Genomic DNA, 20,598 nt, shown 5'->3' with positions numbered 1-20,598 from the left:
GTTCACAGGCAAACTGTTTTGTTAGTAACATCAATCACTAGAAACTGTAACGTTAGCCAGATAGGCATGAGTTGCCAAGCGGAGCCAAGTCAGAGCCATGTCATTACGTCATAGTAAAACGTGATCACGTGACTGGGTCTGGAGCAGGAGACGCTCGCCCAGAAGCAAGCATTGTTCTTGTGTTTACAAGCTTATATTGCAATCCACAGGCGAAAAACACAGATATTCACTCTGTGGCAAGTGTCATAAACATAAATATGTGGGTTTCTATATGACATATGTAGAAACATAATGCAAGGATAGTCTGTAAACAGATAATTAGTGAGGTCAGCAGAACAGTATTTTTACCCAAGTTTATGTGAGGTATAAGAAAACACGGACAAAATGAACTTTATGCATTTCAAATGGGTTTATTCACACTGAAGTAAAAAAAAAAAAAGGCTCAAATAAACAAAATGCTTTTAAAACTTCACAAAAGGGAAGAAACATTAAGTAAAATCCAGGTGCTGTTGCTGTGAATCTGCCTCCTCGTCCATGGGCAGCAACTGTAAAGAACAAAATAAAGAAACCATGCTTTAATTTGACATGTTCTCCATAATGTGGACAATAACCCTGTCTACTGGAACACGGTTCAGTTAACTATTTGGTTCAGTTCTGCCTTTTATCAACCCACCGAAGAAACAGCATTTCACAGAAAAAAACAGAAATGTTGTTGTTAGCTTGTTGTTAACATACCAGCAGCTAGTGGTTTAACGTCCATAACGTTTGTAGCTCGCTTTAATCTCTAAAGTCGACATTTTGTGAGATATTAACCATGCGTTTGAGAAACAAAACTTACCAGTATCGTATGCTGCTGTTTGAATAACAGACTCGTCCACAATCCAAAGCCTCCAGTCCATGTCTGCTGTGTCTAAGTTCAGTGCACCGGTAGTCGGATTCACCAGTCCCCTAAAACCGAGTCCAGCAGGTCCAAATGTGTGGTTCTTTTCTGATGTCTGCTGTGTCCAAGCTGTCTTTTGTAGTCCCTGTAGTCCTTCTTTAACTTCTTTAGTTTGTTTAGAAGCTGGTCCAGGGTCTGGTCATAGGCATCTCTCTATATTTTTTTGAACACCGGCTTTATGCGAGAGGCTCTCTCCATCTTGTCTTGGACTTCGGATGAAGACCACAGTGCCAGAAAGCACTGGGTCTCCTCCTCTGTCCACTGCTGCTTGTGTTTGCATCTATAACTCTTTCTCTATAAACTAAACTAAACTAAAAACACAGTGGTTGTAGTTTTAATAATGGTGGTTCATAGCTTTTGCTGATCCCATTTGGGTCTGTAACCCCGCCCACCGATGATGCAGGGGATCACGTCATCAGTTCTTAGTCTGGCCCCTGTTTAGCCCAGCTTAAAGTTGGTACCTGCCTGGAACCTGTTTGGAACCACTTTGGAACTGGTTTTGCCAGTGCTTGGGCGGTGGAAACACAAAGAACTGGTGCTAAGTTAGGCACTGGCTCTGAACCAGCCCTGGAATCAGTTTGGTGGAAGAGGATAATGAGGTATGCATGAATTGGGGCCAGGGCTGTGGCCGGGGCTGGGTGAATTGATGCTGTGCAGTGCTTGTGAACCCTCGGGAACAAGCATTGCACATGCCCGTACTCTGGAGGTGTGGCTTTGAGGGAATGTCTGAAGAAAGGGGTTTTGTAAATTGTGTGTTTTCAAAATGTAGCTTGGTCGAACTGTTTTTCTAAGATCTCCTACCCCACCTTTAAGGACATGAGCATGTACTTCACACCCAGATAAAGGAAATGCCTGCATACAGCATATGCTCCCTCTCTCACTTTCAGTGAGAAAGATTAATACCTGTGGTTTTTTTACATTTCGTTGGTGACGTAGTGTGAATTTTTTGAGATGCTCACTAAAGGGCATTTTAATGGGAGGTACCTACTTGTCATAATACCTCAGACACGTGTTTGAACACTCAGATATGATATTCTAGGATTGGAGTTAAAGCTTTAGATCCTCTCAGAGTGAATAAAATGTTCACCTTATGACTATCATCTAAACTATGTAACTTGTGGGTCCCTTTGAGGGAAGTTTCTCTGACCACGCTGCATGTAGTTCTCAGTTACTCACACCCATTTTTTTCTTTTGGGGGAAAAAATGTGCACGTGTTAAGTATTCTCATTATGAAGGATGGTTTCATGAAGAGTGAACAAAAATGCTAATTCTAACACTGGCACACAGAATGTATGCAACAAACAGAATGAGTTTACTACATCCATACATGTATTAAATGTAATTTTTTTTTGTTAGATTCACTTTATCCTTTAACTCATGTGCACTACCAGATGGACATTTTTGAGGAGGTGTAAATACACTTAAATACGCCACATGAGTGCTAATGCCACATGTACTTTAGACACAGCTTTCTGTTTGCATGCTGAGTAAAGGTTACCTTAGACAGAAAGATCAATAACTTTAAAACTGTCCAGCTTTTTATACTCACTATATTTCTACCAACTTAATTTGTTTCAAACCATAGGAAAAAGGGATTATCTTTAGTAGCATTTAAGAGATTGTCAACACATGCCACACTTTAGTCTAATTCATGAGAAATGGGGTAGCTTGTAAAAACACAAATACTTATGACTCAGAGCGAAAATGATGTAAATCTCTTGTTACTATATTCAAGATTAATTCCAGACAAAATCAGAATTAAATAATCAATATGTAGTGATCACTGATTAATTATTTAAGTAAATTGTTCATGGAAAATGCCACACATTCTCTATTACCATTTTTTTTTTTTTTTTTTAACAATTTTTGTTTATTTCTTATTTTTATCAGTATAGTACAACCTGATCTCCTCAGGCTTAGGAGCAAGAAAAAAACACAAGAAGAGAAAATAAATGAATGAAAAGAACAGCCTGCGTTGTGTGTCAGAATATGTTCCCTTAATAGACACATTTACTATTCCCAGTTTTAACTGTAGATGCTAGAGGGAAGTGCGTAGGTTAGAGGTTTGGACTGAAGACATTACTTTTGGCTTTAGGATTTACTGTGTGAAGGGGACTGAAAGTGACACAAACTAGCAATTTCTGCTTTTCACAGTCAGCTTGGACAAACTGTAGTAGTCTTCAGCACTGACAGGAAACCTTTCTTTGTATAAGCTGTGAGATGAGAAGTATGAAATATAGCTGTATTTTGTGGCATGATGAGCCTGGCTGTTTAAAAGATATGAGGCCGCTGATGCCATTGTGATGACTACAATTATTGTCCTAACATTAGTATGTATATACCACTACCTGGACTCTTTTTCTTCTGTAGAATTTTTACTGTTTTGCCTTAAGTGAATAAGTAAATGAACTCTTTTACCACACTAGAAAAAAATATTCTATAAAGATAAACTAAATCTGAATTACAAGTCTAGTGACCGACTTCTGTTGATTTGGTTGAGGAACTTGTACAACAGAAGAAGGCCTTTTAGATGCAGAGTGGACTGTGGAAAGACTCCAGGATTTCTCTTATCTAGAGGTTTTTGTTAAATTGGACAACTTGCAGCTCTAATTGGAAGGTTTCATTGGGATTTGATTTCAGAATTTGGTTAGAAATGATGAACATTTTAATGCTATGAAATAATGTTGACTGTGTGAGGCGTTCAACATACACTATATTACCAAAAGTATTGGCTCACCCATCCAAATAATCAGAATCAGGTGTTCCAATCACTTCCATGGCCACAGGTGTATAAAATCAAGCACCTAGGCACGCAGACTGCTTTTACAAACATTTGTGAAAGAATGGGTCGCTCTCAGGAGCTCAGTGAATTCCAGTGTGGAACTGTGATAGGATGCCACCTGTGCAGCAAATCCAGTCGTGAAATTTCCTCGCTCCTAAATATTCCACAGTCAACTGTCAGCTGTATTATAAGAAAGTGGAAGTGTTTGGGAACAACAGCAACTCAGCCACGAAGTGGTAGGCCACGTAAACTGATGGAGTGGGGTCAGCGGATGCTGAGGCGCATAGTGCGAAGAGGTCGCCAACCTTCTGCAGAGTCAATTGCTACAGACCTCCAAACTTCATGTGGCCTTCAGATTAGCTCAAGTACAGTGCGCAGAGAGCTTCATGCAATGGGTTTCCATGGCCGAGCAGCTGCATCCAAGTCATACATCACCAAGTGCAATGCAAAGCACCGGATGCAGTGGTGTAAAGCATGCCGCCACTGGACTCTAGAGCAGTGGAGGCGCGTTCTCTGGAGTGACCAATCGTGCTTCTCCATCTGGCAGTCTGATGGACGGGTCTGGTTTTGGCGGTCACCAGGAGAACGATACTTGTGGGACCGCATTGTGCCAAGTGTAAAGTTTGGTGGAGGGGGGATTATGGTGTGGGGTTGTTTTTCAGGAGCTGGGCTTGGCCCCTTAGTTCCAGTGAAAGGAACTGTGAATACTTCAGCATACCAAGACATTTTGGACAATTCCATGCTCCCAACTTTGTGGGAACAGTTTGGAGCTGGCCCCTTCCTCTTCCAACATGACTGTGCACCAGTGCACAAAGCAAGGTCCATAAAGACATGGATGACAGCGTCTGGTGTGGATGAACTTGACTGGCCTGCACAGAGTCCTGACCTCAACCCCATAGAACACCTTTGGGATGAATTAGAGCGGAGACTGAGAGCCAGGCCTTCTGTCCAACATCAGTGTGTGATCTCACAAATGCACTTCTGGAAGAATGGTCCAAAATTCCCATGAACACACTCCTAAACCTTGTGGACAGCCTTCCCAGAAGAGTTGAAGCTGTTATAGCTGCAAAGGGTGGACCGACGTCATATTGAACCCCATAGACTAGGAATGGGATGTCACTTAAATTCATATGCGAGTCAAGGCAGGTGAGCAAATACTTTTGGCAATATAGTGTAGCTAAAATGTCAAGTGTGACTTTGCACCATTATGCATCATGCATGGTGACAGCTCCATATTCCCTCACAGGGAAAGTGATGTAATGTTAACTTTGCACTGTTGTTCTTCACTATGCACTGAGCTGAAGGATAGCTCGTTGCAATTTTGTTGCCAGCAATTTCATTGCAACTGGTGTAGTGAAATAACACCTATTCTATTCTATTCTATTCTATTCTATTCTATTCTATTCTATTCTATTCTATTCTATTCTATTCAGAGTTTTGGCTGTTCTTTTAGATTTATTCTGTACCTCTGTGCAATAAGGGGAGTTTTCTCTGTTTACTTCCTTTGTATGTTCATTTAACTTCATTGTACTTTATCTCAGCACAAAAAAGAAATAGAGATGAAGAATTTTACCTACAGATTGCATTGGTTACACTGAATATTGTTTAAAGTTGGATGTCTGTGCCAGTAATCCTAATTAAAGTCAATATATTTGGTCAAACTGATGCACCTTGTCATTATATAGTATAGTCTACAGTATTCTATTTCTGTTAAGTACCTGACTGTATTATGTATTAGAACTATAGAGCATTTTAAGGGCAATTTATTCATAATTGCAAAATATCCAGAGGAGATGGGTTCAGTGATCAGCAGTGAAGCCGAGCAGTTGTAAAGGTCAAAATGTGGCAGAGTTGATAGCTCAAACCTAATTCTAACCATAATCCAGATAAGACAGAGCCAAGAACTGGTTAACCCTGTGACCGATAAGCATTTTGGGTGCGTTAAAACACTGACAAAATGTCAAGAGAGCCGTACTTATACTGAACTTCTGTTTGCCAGATATCAGTAGTCTTGTATAATCCTCACTTACAGCTTTTAAGGGCTTTTAAGCCCCAAAATACTCACAAAGGTCATTGTAACTGTATCAAACATTTGAGAAAATTAACATCAGAGTAGACTGACTTAAAACTACTATATAAAAAGGAATCTGTTTTACTTTTAATGCAGTTTAAATTCATTTTAAATGGAGACTGTAAATGGTATTTGACTCCAGCCACTAAGATGGATATAATACAAGTCTTGCTGTAATATATCAGTTCAGAAAATAGTTTGATTCCATATGGCACTATTTTTAGTGTAGTATCATCTGTTGTTTGTTGTTGTTTGTAATTCCTCCGCCAGTAGTGTTTGTTTTTGCTTTGAGCATGTTCAGACTTTTGCACTTCCTCTTCATGGTTCTTGACTCTTATCAGCTGATAGTACCACCCTTTGTTTGACCGTTCAGCACCAGCAGGAAACACAAAGCATTGATGCTGTGTTGACATTCTGAAGTGTGTAGATTCTGAAGTGTAGTTTATCATTGTAGTTGGGTGTAACTTTGATAGCAACCACTTAGTTAACTGTCACTTTGACTACAGTGATGAACAGGAAGGGATGTGAGGAAGTTGCTCAATACCCACCTCAATAAGAAATACATGAAAGCAATTTTGTTTGACACCATGTCTTAAATATCTATATGTAACTGTGTTTAGTTTTTTTTTTTTTTTTGAGACTGGGGGAAACACACTTCAGACCTGGTTAGATAAGGAAGTGGTAAGATTTTTTTAAGCTAGTATCTAGATGTGCTCAAGTATTTTTATAAATAACAAACAACAACATTTACTACCTAGTTAATATTTCTCTACGTTAGAAAAAAAAGACAGTGATGTTGGAGACAACTCTGTGTTATGTAAAGCTCTATGTAGGAGGCAAGGAAATTGGACTCTTAGTGACAGGCAGCAATAAGAAATAGCTATATTTTTATAGTCAGTAACCTTTAGTAACCAAAATAAATAGGCTTACATACAGAATAGATCTGTCACGTATTGTGGAATGAGTTGAGATGGGTTTTTAGTGGTAAAGCATAGACAAACTAGAAAAGCACTCGGAGAGCGCAGACCTCCACCAAGGCTGAGCAGTGGCCCCCCCCGTGGGCCCCCCCATGCCAAGGAGGTTATGTTTTTGCCAGGGTTTGTTTGTTTGTCTGTCTGTCTGTTTGTCTGTCCATTAGTGTGCAACATAACTCAAAAAGTTATGGACAGATTTTGATGAAATTTTGTGGTCTGCCCCCCCCCCCCCCCCCCCCCCCCGGTCACCACCAAAATTTAATCATTTCTTCCTTATCCCATTTCCAACAAACCCTGAAAATTTCATCAAAATCTGTCCATAACTTTTTGAGTTATGTTGCACACTAACGGATAGACAAACAGACAGACAGACAAACAAACAAACCCTGGCAAAAACATAACCTCCTTGGCGGAGGTAATAAACTACTTTTCTTCTTTCATACCTGTTTATTCAGTCAACAACCAAAACAAACCAGCAGTGAAAAGACAAGTTTCAGAAGAGTTAGTCTGCATCTGTGTCTTGGAAACAGTAACACTTATTCCACATTACTTTAGTTTGTAATTGTTCTTCTCAATGTGTCACAACCTGAGTTAGTTTCCAGACATTGTTATCAGCAGTTTTTGTTATTATCATGTTATCATTGTTGTAATGCTGTTCATAGGTTGAATCCCCCCCCAGGGACAAGTAGCTATTTTAACTGAATTGAATAGCATTAGCTGTTATGAATAAGATACAGTTAGACCAGGAAACTTGGTATGTCTGGAGGAAAACATGAAATTTTTGCTGCAAGAAAAAATAATCAGTGGAAAGAAGAAGAAACCAGCGTAAAGTACAGGAAATTCAATAAATCTAGTAAATCTAATACATAAAACAAAGAGCATGAGATTCAAGCAAAAGATCACATCAGAAGCTAATGTCAGATTTGTGCTATTTATAGGCATGTACACTAGAACAAAAAAATGACAATTGTTAAAGGCAACGGGAGATTTTTCAAACTGGAATGTGACTGGGTGCATCAGCAGCAAAGGCACATGTGTGGCAGCATGTGCTTTCTTCAACATTATTTAGAGACTACAACTGCCCAGTAAGGTCACAGCTCTGCAGCCTTGAGATAAATAATCAGCAACATTTACTGTCAACTTCATAAGTATTTGGACAGTGACACAAGCTTTACTATTTTACCTCTGCACACCACCACAGTGGATGTGAAATGAAACAATCAACATATGGTTGAAGTGAGGACTGTCAACTTCAAGTCAAGGGGTTGAGCAAAAATTGCATTAACCATGTAGGAATTATAACCATTTTAAATGTTATCCCTCCATTTTCACAGGTTCATAAGTTGATGAATTATTTTTAAAATTCTCTGGAGCTAATGACTACTGGAATACCACAAAATTCATCCTGTTATTTGTCAGCATCACATTATCAATAAACACCAGTGAGTCAGTTCATGTGGCAGACATACATACCTGTGCTGTAACACTGTCCACCATGTTGGACACATGATGTAGTGCTTTGAGTTGTTCCTCCTCTGTACTTTTGTCTTGCTGTCATTCTGGTAAAAAGTTAGTTTTGGTTTCATCTGTCCAGAGAAGCGTTTTCCAGAACTTGGCAAGCTTTCTGGCAAATTCTACCAGTGCTTTGCACCTTGTTGTTAATTAACCCTCTGTATTTAGATCTATGAATGCATCTCTCAGTTGTAGGCTTGAATAACTACTCTCCTACCTCTTCAAGTGAGTTTTGGACTTGGATAGGTGTTGGGCTTTTCTTCACCAACAAAAGAATTCAGCGATCATCCACTTCAATTATCTTCCCTGTTCCTCCAGGCCTTTTGGTTTTGCTGAGCTCAATGGAGTCTTTTTTTTGAGAATGTATCAAATTGTTGATTTTTCCACTCCTTTAGTTTTCACCATCACTCTGATGGATTTATAATGGGATTTTTCCGCTGAATGATGACTTCCTTCAGCTTGCATTGGCAACTCTTTGGGCCTCATAGTGAGAATTCTACCAAACAGCTACAAAATACACATTCAGCATCTGGAATGGACTCCAGACCTTTTATGTTCTTCATTTATCCTAGAATAACCAGGGAACAAGCCACAGTAGGACTTGAAGCTACTTGTCAGTCAGTAGTCTGATTACTTTTTAGCCTCTTCAGTCAAATCTTTACTGCTTCATCTCATATTCACTAGAATTAGAATTAAAATTGCCTTTATTGTCATTTGACAGTACAAAGTACATCAAACGAAATTGAGTTGGATGATGACACTATGATGGTATACAGAGATAAAAATGAAAAAAATTGCACTATTGTCTAAATTACCTGACTCTAATAAGTTCTTTTCATCTGCTGTTAGTTTACACTACATGGGATGCAGTGTAAAGCATCTGATTCAGGCACTGGAACATCAGGCATTTGGTTGGTGTCAGTGCAATACTTTGTCTACTAATAGATGACATTAACAACATCTAAAGTATGCTCCTTTTCAGGTGAACCTCCCTGGCATCCCCAGTAATCTGTTAAGACTGAAGCACAGCAACCAAGCCATTTTGGGTACCGCTTAAGCCAAATGAATGCAAAATTAATATGGAGAGCATCAGAATGAACTACATGACTCTCTCCATGTGTCATTGATGTAGGTGGTTCCCAGTGGAGCCTAGAAAAACCCCTGCTAAATGTCTCGTTTTAGTAAAAATATATTGTCAAAATGTATATCTTGAACCTACTCCTTTTCTTACCTGGTCCTCTGTCTCATTTGTCTCTTCTTTGACAGGTGGATGTTTGGCATTAGCAGCACATGGCCTGCATTCTGCTGACAGACATGGACTTTTCTGCCTCCTGTCCATCAGCAAATCAAAACGGCCTCCCCCCAAACCCTGATCCAGCCACTGGTCTTGACACCAAGGACACTGCTGCCCCCTGCTTAACCGTCCACCTTTACTGCCTGGGGAAGAATGGAGGAGGAGGAGGTGGAGACAATGGTGGATCACAAAGTGCACTCACGTTTCCACCTGGAGAGTATGTCGCAGAGGAACTGTGCATCAGTGCAGCAAAAGCATGTGGTGGGTCATGAAAGGATTACATAACAAGTTTATCAGTTTGTTACCTCCGCCAGGAGGTATTGTGGTCGCTTTGCTTTGTGTGTTTGCGTGTTTGTTTGTTAGCAGGATAACTCAAAAAGTTATGGATGGATTTTCATGAAATTTTCAGGAAATGTTGATACTGGCACAAGGAAGAAATGATAAAATTTTGGTGGTGATCGGGGGGGCACAGATCTGTCTTGGCGGAGGTCTGCACTCTCCGAGTGCTTTTCTTGTTTTAGTTTGTGTCCAATTTGTTCTCATTTTTTGGCTTGCAATGATATATTTAACAGTCCAGCATCCCTGTCAAATTTAAGCATTTCAGGGTATATGTATCTAGGGATCACTGTGACCTGCACCTTATCTTCTTTTGCCAGTTGATCCCAAGTTAGTGCCTTTATCATTTGGGAAGAATGAATATGGTGAAAATGAAGATGCTTTTTTTTTTTTTTTTTTTTTTTAAACTTATGATTGTTTTTAAGTGTCATCGTTAGCTTAAGAATATTTTGTCTTTTCTTATTTTTAAAAAGATCAGATTTTCAGTGAAAGGCAGCTCTGCTACACTCTATAAATGGAAATCTTTCATAAAATAATTCAACTCTTCATCAACCTGGGGCGTTATTATTATTTTCTTTCAGTGTGAGTTATTTACCTTTTTTTGTTTTACCTATTCATTTGGTCTTTACATATTTCCTTTATTTGACTTACTTGTACACTACCGTGCTCAGAGTTGGTTTGTTTTTATTTTACATATGCAGGCACGTTTACTGTTTTTGATTAAAACTTATACTAATAAAGAAAAAAAAATCTTTTTAAATTTTAACCTCAGTAAATCAGAAAAAGAGTGGGGAGGAGATGAGGCTAAAGACGTTTCCTGTGGCCCTCACGGTTATCAGATCTCAATCCACTGGAATGCATTTTCTTACATTACCATGCCTCTTCCTGGATAAATTCAATCCAACTTTAATTTCCTCTACTTTCTAGCTGCTTTATGCTGTGCTGCTAGCATTTAAAAGCTTCTATTTGGGGATAGTACTGCAGAGGTCAGCTAAGTCTTTCATTTGGTCTCTCTAGCTAATTTGACATATGTTGACATGTAAAGGAACTGTTTGCCTTGTCACCTCAGCTCTATCTCTCTTTACCATACTGTGTTGCCGCAGTCCTTCCTGCGACGATAAGAAACAACCCCTCTTAGCGTTCTCTCTCTCTCTCTCTGACCCTCTCCTACTCTCTCTTTATCTTCTTCTTTTCTACTTCCTGCTTCTTCTCTTGTCATTTTACTCAAGATTCAGCCTGTATCTGTATTATTCTACTGATCTCTCTTTATTGGTTAAACACATTTCAGTAATAGTCATGTCTGAGGCATTTTAATGTGCACTCAAATATATTCACTCTACCATATCACCTGATGGTCATGGACTTTTTACATACATAAAATAAAATAGAAAACCTGCAGGCAAAACCAGCTGAATTAAGAACCTCTGAATAAAACTACATAGAGTATGTTATTATCTCTATTGAAGTACTATTACTGAGGTAACTACTCAGTTGTAAGTACACATTTAGTCTGCACTCTAACTTACATTATTGATCGATACGTTTAGGTAATAACATTGTGAAACTTGCTTTTGATCACCCTTATGAGTACTCTGACTTGACTTCCCCTGTTGTGGTTGTACATACTTCCTCTTTACACTTGGGTCTCGTCTCTGCACTGTTTTGTCACTCTCGTAAATATTTCCGGTTGCGTGATCCCACTTTTTGCCTACGAATGATCCTCTTGGCTGACTTACTTTACCGCTGTTACTTGGTTTTCAAGTACAGAGTAGGGGGATGGTGGTAAATAAAAATACTAAGCTACCAATTAATCTCAATCATTCTCTATTCTCTGTGTCATCTTGATGGGGAACTGGGGATGATAAAGGAGCATAGACAGTCTTCCTATACTGAACATCCCATTATTAGGCACATTTGTTTTACTGGGTTAAATAAATAACACAGAACTGAAGAAAAGTCAATTGTATCATGGCCTGCGTAATTGTGTCTGATTGTCAAAGTATAAATGTAGGAAGTTGTCGGTCCTGCCAACATTCATGCTCATTGTGTGTCTGTGTGTCTAAAAAAAAAAAAACAGCTGTGTGATATATCCAGATTGTTCTATAAATTCAGTGAATCAATAGTTACATGCTCTAGAGATGATAATTTAGTCACTAGTTCCAGTTTTAGGTTAGTTCTAGTTCTGGTTTCTAGTGACCCAAGATCGGATAAATGGGGAGGGTTGCCTCGGGAAGGGCATCCGGTGTAATACATTTTCCAAACCAAGCATGCAAAAACATGATATATTAAGTATTAAGGGTCAACTGTTCAGATAAAGAAGAGTGCAAAAAGGTGGAACGGGAGTGATGAATGACAAGAGCATCTGCCAGAGTTTGATGTATTGCCCAACTACTCTAAACAAAGAGTATAAGCTGAAACAATATTAGACATTTTTTATCTATAATCACATCCTCATATTTCACACCCTGTGCAGATTTGTGACTATGTGTAAATATTGACCTACACTAGCAGTTAGTCATTCTCTCTTTCTTTTTTTCTTTTCTTCTCCCTTTTTATTTCCTTGTGCCAGGGTCAGTGTGTATTGAACACACCCTGAATGCATGCAGAGGCAACTTTACACACACACACACACACACACACACACACACACACACACACACACACACACACACACACACACACACACACATTGTGTATAATGGTGTGGAGTGTATGTGGGCTTTGTGCTTAGTGCTACATGTGATGTTACACTTGACCCCAGGTGGAAGGAAGTATTTGACTCCCAGTCTTCATTTACTGGAGGAAGAACATGTACGACAGAGGGTCTGATGGACCACCTCTGACACAGAGAACATATCTGATGAGGACCACCTTCATTCAGCCACATTCAAGTCAAGGCAACAGTGGGTTCATATATGTTCACTGGGCTTTCAGATGGATAAATAAGAAAAATATTAATACATTTTATTTATAGGCACCTGTCAGGATGCCCAAGGTCACTGTATAAAACTGTTGAAATAAGACACAATTAAAATGACTCACATACACATACGTAAAACACATAGATACGTAAAACTGAAAGTGAACCTATGGAACTGAGTAAGCCTGATGAATGAATAAGTTTGAAGGTGGTGACAGAGTCTGAAGTATTAGTACATGGTCAAAGTATAGTGTGATTTTAATTACACCATCTAAATCTACAACACATTATATCCAGAGTCATAGAGGACACTGATCTCATGGAATCCTGTTGTATGTCACGTCAGTTCTTATGGCATTTGACGTGTTATACCTATGCATTTTCAACGTGTTATTAAATACCATTTGATTGCATGTCATTTTAAGCCAAGATCTCCCTAACCATAATGCTAACTCTAACCCTAAAGCTAACCCTAAGCGGGTAGTCATTCTCAATTCTAGTAGTCTTTCTGAACATGTATTTGAAATATGTAAAATGTTGCTCTACATTTCAGATGCTCCACGGAGTACATGCCTGCATACAAAGTGAAATCTGTCCAAATGTATAACTCAACTACTAACTCAATGGTAACACTGACACATAACTTGAAACTAAGCTGGTTAAAAGAGTTCTTTCTTGTTGCAGGGATTGCTCCGGTTTACTGCAGTTTATTCAGCCTGATGAGGGAAAGTGACCGGACGTGGTTTCCTCCGAATCACATCTTCAAAGTTCACCAGTCGGCCAATGAGATCTTGCACTTCAGAATTAGGTACACAGCATACTTTTTGCATGTTCCAGATTTTGCCAAAGCTAATTGATGCTTAGATTTCTCCTTCCATTCATGTGTTCTTTAATTAAGCTCATGTCCTCTCTTTTGCTCAGGTTCTATTTTCCTGGCTGGTATAACAGCGGTAATTCTTTCTATGCACATCGCTGCGGTGTGTCCAAGGGGATGGAGACCCCTGTGATGGATGACTGTGTCATGGTGTACCAGTTTTTTCAGGTTAGTTGTTAGTTTGAGGTTTAAAGTTTTATCACCTTAACCCATAAAGACCCAGTGTTACTTTTCTGGTAGTTCCCAAATGGAATTTTCTCTCTATCCTTTCTTAAGCAATTTATCACCATTTATTATAATATTATCCTCTGCATTTTGCATTTTTCACTGTAAATGGTGTATTTTCCTACATTTAATTTGGATGTTCATGAAAACTCAGTAAATTCAAAGGTTATTATATCAAAACTTTGTATCAGAAATGGAAGATAAAGTGACTTTTTCAGCAAATATATTAATAACTGAATATAAAACCAATGTGTTCATCCACTGTCATTGATCGAACTCCATGGGTTTTACTGGTGAATCTATGTTGTAGAAGTTGACGGTGTTTCCATGGTAACTACAGAGCCTCTGAACATCCAAATGGGTCCTATCTGATGACCATGAAAAGATGACAAACTGTATTTTACACCAATTATCTACATGTATTGATAGGAATTGTGGATCAGCAGATATAAAACATTTTAGATCAGTAGATGGTTTTGGTCACCAGTGAATGTTTGGGTCTTTATGGGTTAAAGGACTGGGTACGGAACTTTGATATCCTTATTGAATTGACTAAATTGCTTAGATACCATCAAGTATCCAAAAATGTCTTGCCGTTTGAACCGTGAAAGTCTCAGGAATACCAAATTTAAGAACATAAGGAATGAATCTTCTCAATTGTCAGTGGAAGTAGTACAGATGTATGGCTTTCTATAAATTTTTTACATATTATGTCAACCGATAAATACAAGTTGTGGTAAAGAGGTTTATTTTTTATGTTGTAAAACTGCTTTTAATGGAAACATGGCAGAATAATGAGTTATCAGGACAGGTGATGATATTGAACATTTTTGCATGACACAGAGCCCTACTATGAGCCAAGTATATACTTTGTAAAGAACACACTAAGCTCATGGACATGTTTAGATAGATGTGTTGTGTGTGATATATTATAAATTATAGATGATAGGTTGGAATTGCGCCACAATATGAAACATGTGAGTTATAAGGGTTTTACCAGTGGCACGTTTTCATTTTAGAGCCAAAATAGGATTATCATGTCTTTTAAGTGTTTGGAAGGAGTTAGTCCAGTGTTTTTCAACCTTGGGGTCGGGATCCCATGTGGGGTCGCCTGGAATTCAAATGGGGTCGCCTGAAATTTCTAGTAATTGATAAAAATGAAAACTTTCTAATAAAAATATTTGGTGAGTTGAGAGACAATCACAATACATAAAAGACATGACAAACTGTGAAGCTGAAACTGAAGCCCTGTGGTACTGTTTATGTTTCAGATGTTCATTGTGGTTGGTTTCAGATGCTGCAGTTCTTTCATAATTCATAGTTTGAGTTCTTGTTTGTTCAGTATTAATTGTCAGCCTTGTAAATCCAAGCTGGACTGACTGTACATATCCTGACCAAGGAAAATCAAATTCCTGCTTTGTGCAGTAATCTCAACCTGGCTTTTCTGCCTTCGTCCATGATAATATGTGTTATATAGTCTAAATGTTGTCTAAAAGTAATGTTTATTAGCAACATAGTATAGCAAACTATTACAAAATCAAAAACAAATTAATTTTATTAAAAAAAAAAAGTCTCTGTTTGGAATGGCTGGGGTCACCAGAAATCTGTGATGTTAAAATGGGGTGACGAGCCAAAAAAGGTTGGGAACCACTGAATTAGTCACTCAATTATGTAAATTGTATATCCCCCTGAGACCCATCAATGTATTTTTGTCCTCCGTAAGGGACAAGAGTTTCCCAGCTTTAATTAGAAAAAACATCCTGTCCGCTGCAAAGGACATTCCTTAAAAAAAAATTAATAAAAATTGTATCTGGAAAATCTGTTGCATTATGCTTTTTTCATTCAAGACAATTAGTTAATGTTAAAAAGGCAAAACATTTACTTTCCTGGGTCTCAGGAGGACATAGCATAGAGTATATTGTAGTTGATGTGCCCCCATTTTGGAGAAGCAGGCAGGAGTACATGCATGGAAGTTAAGCAATACACTGCTGTGAATAGGTACAGCAGCAAAAGCACATTTCATTCACCCAAAAAAAGGCTGATCTAAAATAATGATGCAGACTTTGGATAATCATATGTGTTTTAAAGCAGGTAGAGGGTTAAGTGCATGATTGACAGTTGTAATAACTTATCATTGATCATATTCCATGGAGATGTGGCTCGTGGCTCAGTACAGACTTGGAAAAGTGGCCTTTGCTTTTCACAGTGGTATGAAACATCGTTAACTCTATTTTGGCCATTTTTGAGTACTTTTGATTTTCCTCTATATACTATATAAAGAAATGTTTAGTATACCCATATTTTGTATCTTTTTTTCCCAGCACAACTTCATCTATATCATATGCCTATTATTTTTACACTTTAACCTACTATATCAACATAAAAGGACAAAAGACACACAAAAAATATAAAATCTGATTTGAAAAATTTAGATAATTTATTGCATAAATAAGACAAAGATGCTCAACAAACCTTTTCAAAGACTTCAAAAGTGAATATTGGTCCCAAATATTAGGTATATAAAATCAAAATTGTAATAAATTAAAACTATGCAGAAATATTAACTTTACATAGGCGTTTTCTCTGGTTTTCTTACCCCCGCTGCTCCTACCAGTTTCCGCATCTGGTTCAGGTGGGGGGTCATCCCCACCCTTACCTGTAACGCTAAAGCATTCTGTGGATTAGAATCCGCAGATTCGGCCAGTTTTTTTCCGTTTTGAAAAAGGACAAAAAATGATGAAAATATGCTAAGAAATACAACGCACGCCCCACCTCATTTTCATACTTTCATTCACGTTTGTTTGCTCCAGATTCAAAATGTCATGTCTCCGGTTGTATTTGCTCTATCAACATCAAATGAAAAGTGGGACAGTTTTTCAAGTTCACACTTTCAAATGCAATTATTCCCAGTGGTCTACATGACCGACATCTGATGCTACGATGTGTTGAATATATCATGTGATTCAGTCAGGGGGCCATGACTATGGACCCCTAAGGGTTAACGTTTAGATTTAGTCTTTTGGTTTGGGCTGAGGGGAGACAGCTACTGTAGTAAGGTGGGCATTCATGTGTTTCTCCTTGATTTTGGCTCATGCATCTATAATTGCTACTTTACCCATAATGCTACTGTGCATGTAGCATCCAATGGCTGAATCCACAGTTACTGTAGCAGCTACTGTGGGAAAGATATGACCCTCTGGTGAGTCTTGTGCACGTGCTCCCTCAAATGGAATGTACACCAGAAAACAGCAGACTTGTTGGGTTAATGTCCTCTGTTCACTTCCATCCAACTGCCTGATGTTTTTTTTAAAGTAATGATAAGCAGAAAATGTTAGTATAGGGAGAGATAAACTGTGCTCATTTTCATGTCTGGCTGACTGTCAGTCTGGCTGTCATTTTTCTGTGAGTTGAGAAAACAGGAAGTGGGGGAAAGTTTTAGACGCACAAATGAGGGAAGAATAGCCAGAATTTTCGCTTCCTTTGTGTGTAGTTGTGAATGTGAGTATTTAAATGAGCATTTTTATATATATATATATATATATATATATATATATATATATATATATATATAAATATATATATGTATATATATATATATATGTGTGTGTGTGTGTGTGTGTATATATATATATATATATATATATATTTTAATCTGTGTTCTTTTTTGATCCCACCTGCTTTTGCAAACTTGAGAGAAGCTGTTCTGTTTAGATTTGTTTTGTGTGTTGTTGTTTTTTTTTTCATTTTTATCTCTGTCACCTTGACCCTGTGCGCTGTTTGTCAACAGACTGTTGCACAGAATGTCGACATCTTATTCAGTTCCAGCCTTCACCCAGTGATGCTTTTATCAGTAAATAGCATGTTTTCAGTTACTCTAGAAACAGTTGTAACATGAATTTTCCAACCAAATGTAAAAGAACCCAAAAACCTGTTCCACCTTCAGGTCTGTGAATTATCCCACCTTCTCCCTCTCTGTTCTTCTCTCACATTTATTTGTTTCCCCACCTTTTTGATCTCATCCTCTCTGTCTTTTTCCAGTGGCGTAGTGATTTTCTGACTGGCTGGGTCCAGATTCCCATAAACCATGAGGCCCAGGAGGAGTGTCTGGGCATGGCAGTGTTAGACATGATGAGGCTAGCCAAAGAGAGTGGCCAGTCCCCTGTGGACATCTACAATTTTAACAGGTAGGATGAACAAAGACATATGGAGGGGGCAAACTCGGTATAGATATGAATGCTTGTAGAAAAATAACTGAAGTAGAGCAGTCTTAGTTCAGACAGTTCAGTCAAACTTTATTCCAGACTTAGTGCCAGATTAACACTTGGTGCCAGCACAAACCCTTTTTGGGCATTTGTGCAACATGCTTTGCACAGGTATGCATTTATCAGTTTACTGTCAGTTTGCCATGTTGCACTTGGCATGGCTTTGGGCATGGCTCTGCTAAGAACAAAGTGCAGATAGAAGAAGAAAGATTTTTCACCACACGTCCATCTTTTTTGAATACCAGAGGAAGCAGATCAATTGTAAAACAGTCGATATTTTGCACATGTGTTGTCTCAGGTCCTGAGATCGTGAAGGGAAGGAGGACATTTACAGTTATATTTGGAAGAGACTTGGAGGCTCTCCAAGCAGTGACGGAGGGGATCTCACTTTCATATAATGTTATTATAAGGCTGTCCACTACAGTAAAAAGCTATGTAATACATGAAATCGTCATCTTAATATTTTCCTCAGTGTAGTGTTCAGACATCCACTTGTGAACAACTTGGATGCTGTTACGTTAAAATATGTTAGGCTTCTGAAATTGTTACATATATCCACTATTACCTCAGAAAACCCCTCCTTATGCTGCTTCTTTTTGGTCTGTGTTGATGTTTCCTAAGAAAAATACATGCATAAAACCTACACTTCTTTTTGTCAGGTTACAGTTACAAGTTGGTGGTTGAGGTGATCTGGTAAAATACCCTCAACCTCATTAGATGTGCCAATGTACACACTTAATGTGATAATCTACTTTGCTCTCTGTAGATTGTGTTGGTCATTATGGAAATAAACTAGTTGTGTCAGTGATAATAAATTTGTGCATCTCTATTGGATCCCTAGCAAATATGACTAGTCCCATCAATGCCTTTTTTTGGATGATAATTTGCTACTGAAGAGTGCTAATAATGCTAATTTGCCATGCTGCTTAGTAAATCTGGCCCTCGAGGTTTAGATAAAACAAAACAAAGAGTCAACACCATGCAAAAGTGCAATAATGATGATACAAAACCTAATAAAATATGAAAAGAAATCAGCTTCCTACTAAAAGACAACAGTGCTTGTGTCTCCACTGCTGGGATTGGGATTGAGAAGACCAAAATAATTGTATTTTCAGGGATGTTAAGGTGGCAAATAAATAACAAATAAATCTAATATTCTGTGCTGTAGATAGCAGCTTTTAGATCAAGAGAAAAAAGTACATGCTGCAAACATGTCATCTGAAATTCTTGCTGCCTGCAGGTAGTATAAGAATAATAATTTTAGATTAGACATTGAGCATCTCGATAGTTTCATTATGTGTGTTCATGCAGTTGAATTAATTATCTTTATGCGTGTGTGTGTGTGTAACTCATTAATTTATTTTAAAATGTATGCATAATATGTGATCTACTTGACTTTCTGTGGTACATAATTTATTATTTTGATGACTTCGCAGAAGAACTCTGTTGTGAGGATTATTCATTTGCTCTCCCAAGGAGAACTCGGCATGTACAAACGCTGAACTGGACCAAACCCACCATGCTTGCATTTTCAATCTGACTCCCATCTCAATCTCCCAATTTCAGCTATAAGTCCTTCCTACCACGGTCCATGAGAAACCGCATTCAGGAATATAACATCTTGACACGGAAAAGGATCCGCTATCGCTTCAGGAGGTTCATCCAGCAGTTCAGTGAATGCAAGGCCACAGTGTGTAACCTCAAACTGAAATACCTGATGAGCCTGGAGATGCTGCTGCCCTCCCTCTACTCAGAGCGCTTCCAAGTCACTGACCTCTCTGCACGGGAGGTTACCATTGTTGTCAAGGGTGACAAAGGCATCCAGTGGTCAACAGTAAAAGAAGGAGAGAGTTCAGAGGAGGTAAGGTTAAGGATATGCTGTCATGTTGCCATGGTAATGTACAGTGTGAAGCTGCCATTCCTGATTATTACCAATAAATGTAGCTCTAGGAGTTGCTTATTTCAATATGCAGTTTCTTTCTCATTTTCTTGTGCACATAAATTCAGAAGTTACATTTTCAAAACAGTATTTTGTTTAGAAAATACTCGGATACTCTAACACATTTTAGACATGCAATAAAAGTAGAAACTCCCATTAAACAACATACCTTGTAATCACGTGAATATATATTTTTTTCTGTCAGTCCTCATACGGAAGACAACAAAATACAGCTAATGATATAAACCAATTCTGCTTTAACTGGTGCAACTTCCCTGACCTATGCCATGTTGTTGATTCTTTACATTGTTAGCAACAGTCAAAACAGCAAATATGTCAGAATATTATTTTTGGGCATGTCATTAGGTGCCTATGAGCTGTTTTTGACTTGTAAGACACTAAGCACCTAGACTAGGCCGCAGTCACATACTCCGTCTTTTGCTACTTTTGTACTGCATTCTTCACCAAA

The 20,598-nt window shown here is 38.4% G+C and overlaps 1 protein-coding gene across 4 annotated transcripts in view; it reads left to right on the top strand.

Moving 5' to 3' along the window:
• jak2a (Janus kinase 2a) overlaps positions 1–20,598 on the top strand; it is a 42,742-nt gene that overhangs the window by 8,600 nt on the left and 13,544 nt on the right. For 3 of the 4 annotated variants that reach the window (XM_030149208.1, XM_030149205.1, XM_030149206.1), the window contains exons 2-6: positions 9,546–9,834; positions 13,514–13,637; positions 13,751–13,871; positions 17,967–18,112; positions 19,757–20,051. In XM_030149208.1, coding sequence (XP_030005068.1) covers positions 9,570–9,834; positions 13,514–13,637; positions 13,751–13,871; positions 17,967–18,112; positions 19,757–20,051 — 951 coding nt within the window. In that variant the 5' untranslated portion in view covers positions 9,546–9,569. Of the gene's footprint in view, positions 1–1,383; positions 1,540–9,545; positions 9,835–13,513; positions 13,638–13,750; positions 13,872–17,966; positions 18,113–19,756; positions 20,052–20,598 lie in introns of those variants that run through there. The other variant, XM_030149207.1, reaches the window with a different exon arrangement.

The sequence above is a fragment of the Sphaeramia orbicularis genome, chromosome 12 (assembly GCF_902148855.1).
Source record: "Sphaeramia orbicularis chromosome 12, fSphaOr1.1, whole genome shotgun sequence".
In the NCBI taxonomy this organism is placed as follows: domain Eukaryota; kingdom Metazoa; phylum Chordata; class Actinopteri; order Kurtiformes; family Apogonidae; genus Sphaeramia; species Sphaeramia orbicularis.
The sequence above is the reverse complement of the archived record's forward strand: the minus strand, read 5'-3'. Positions and strand labels throughout refer to the sequence as shown.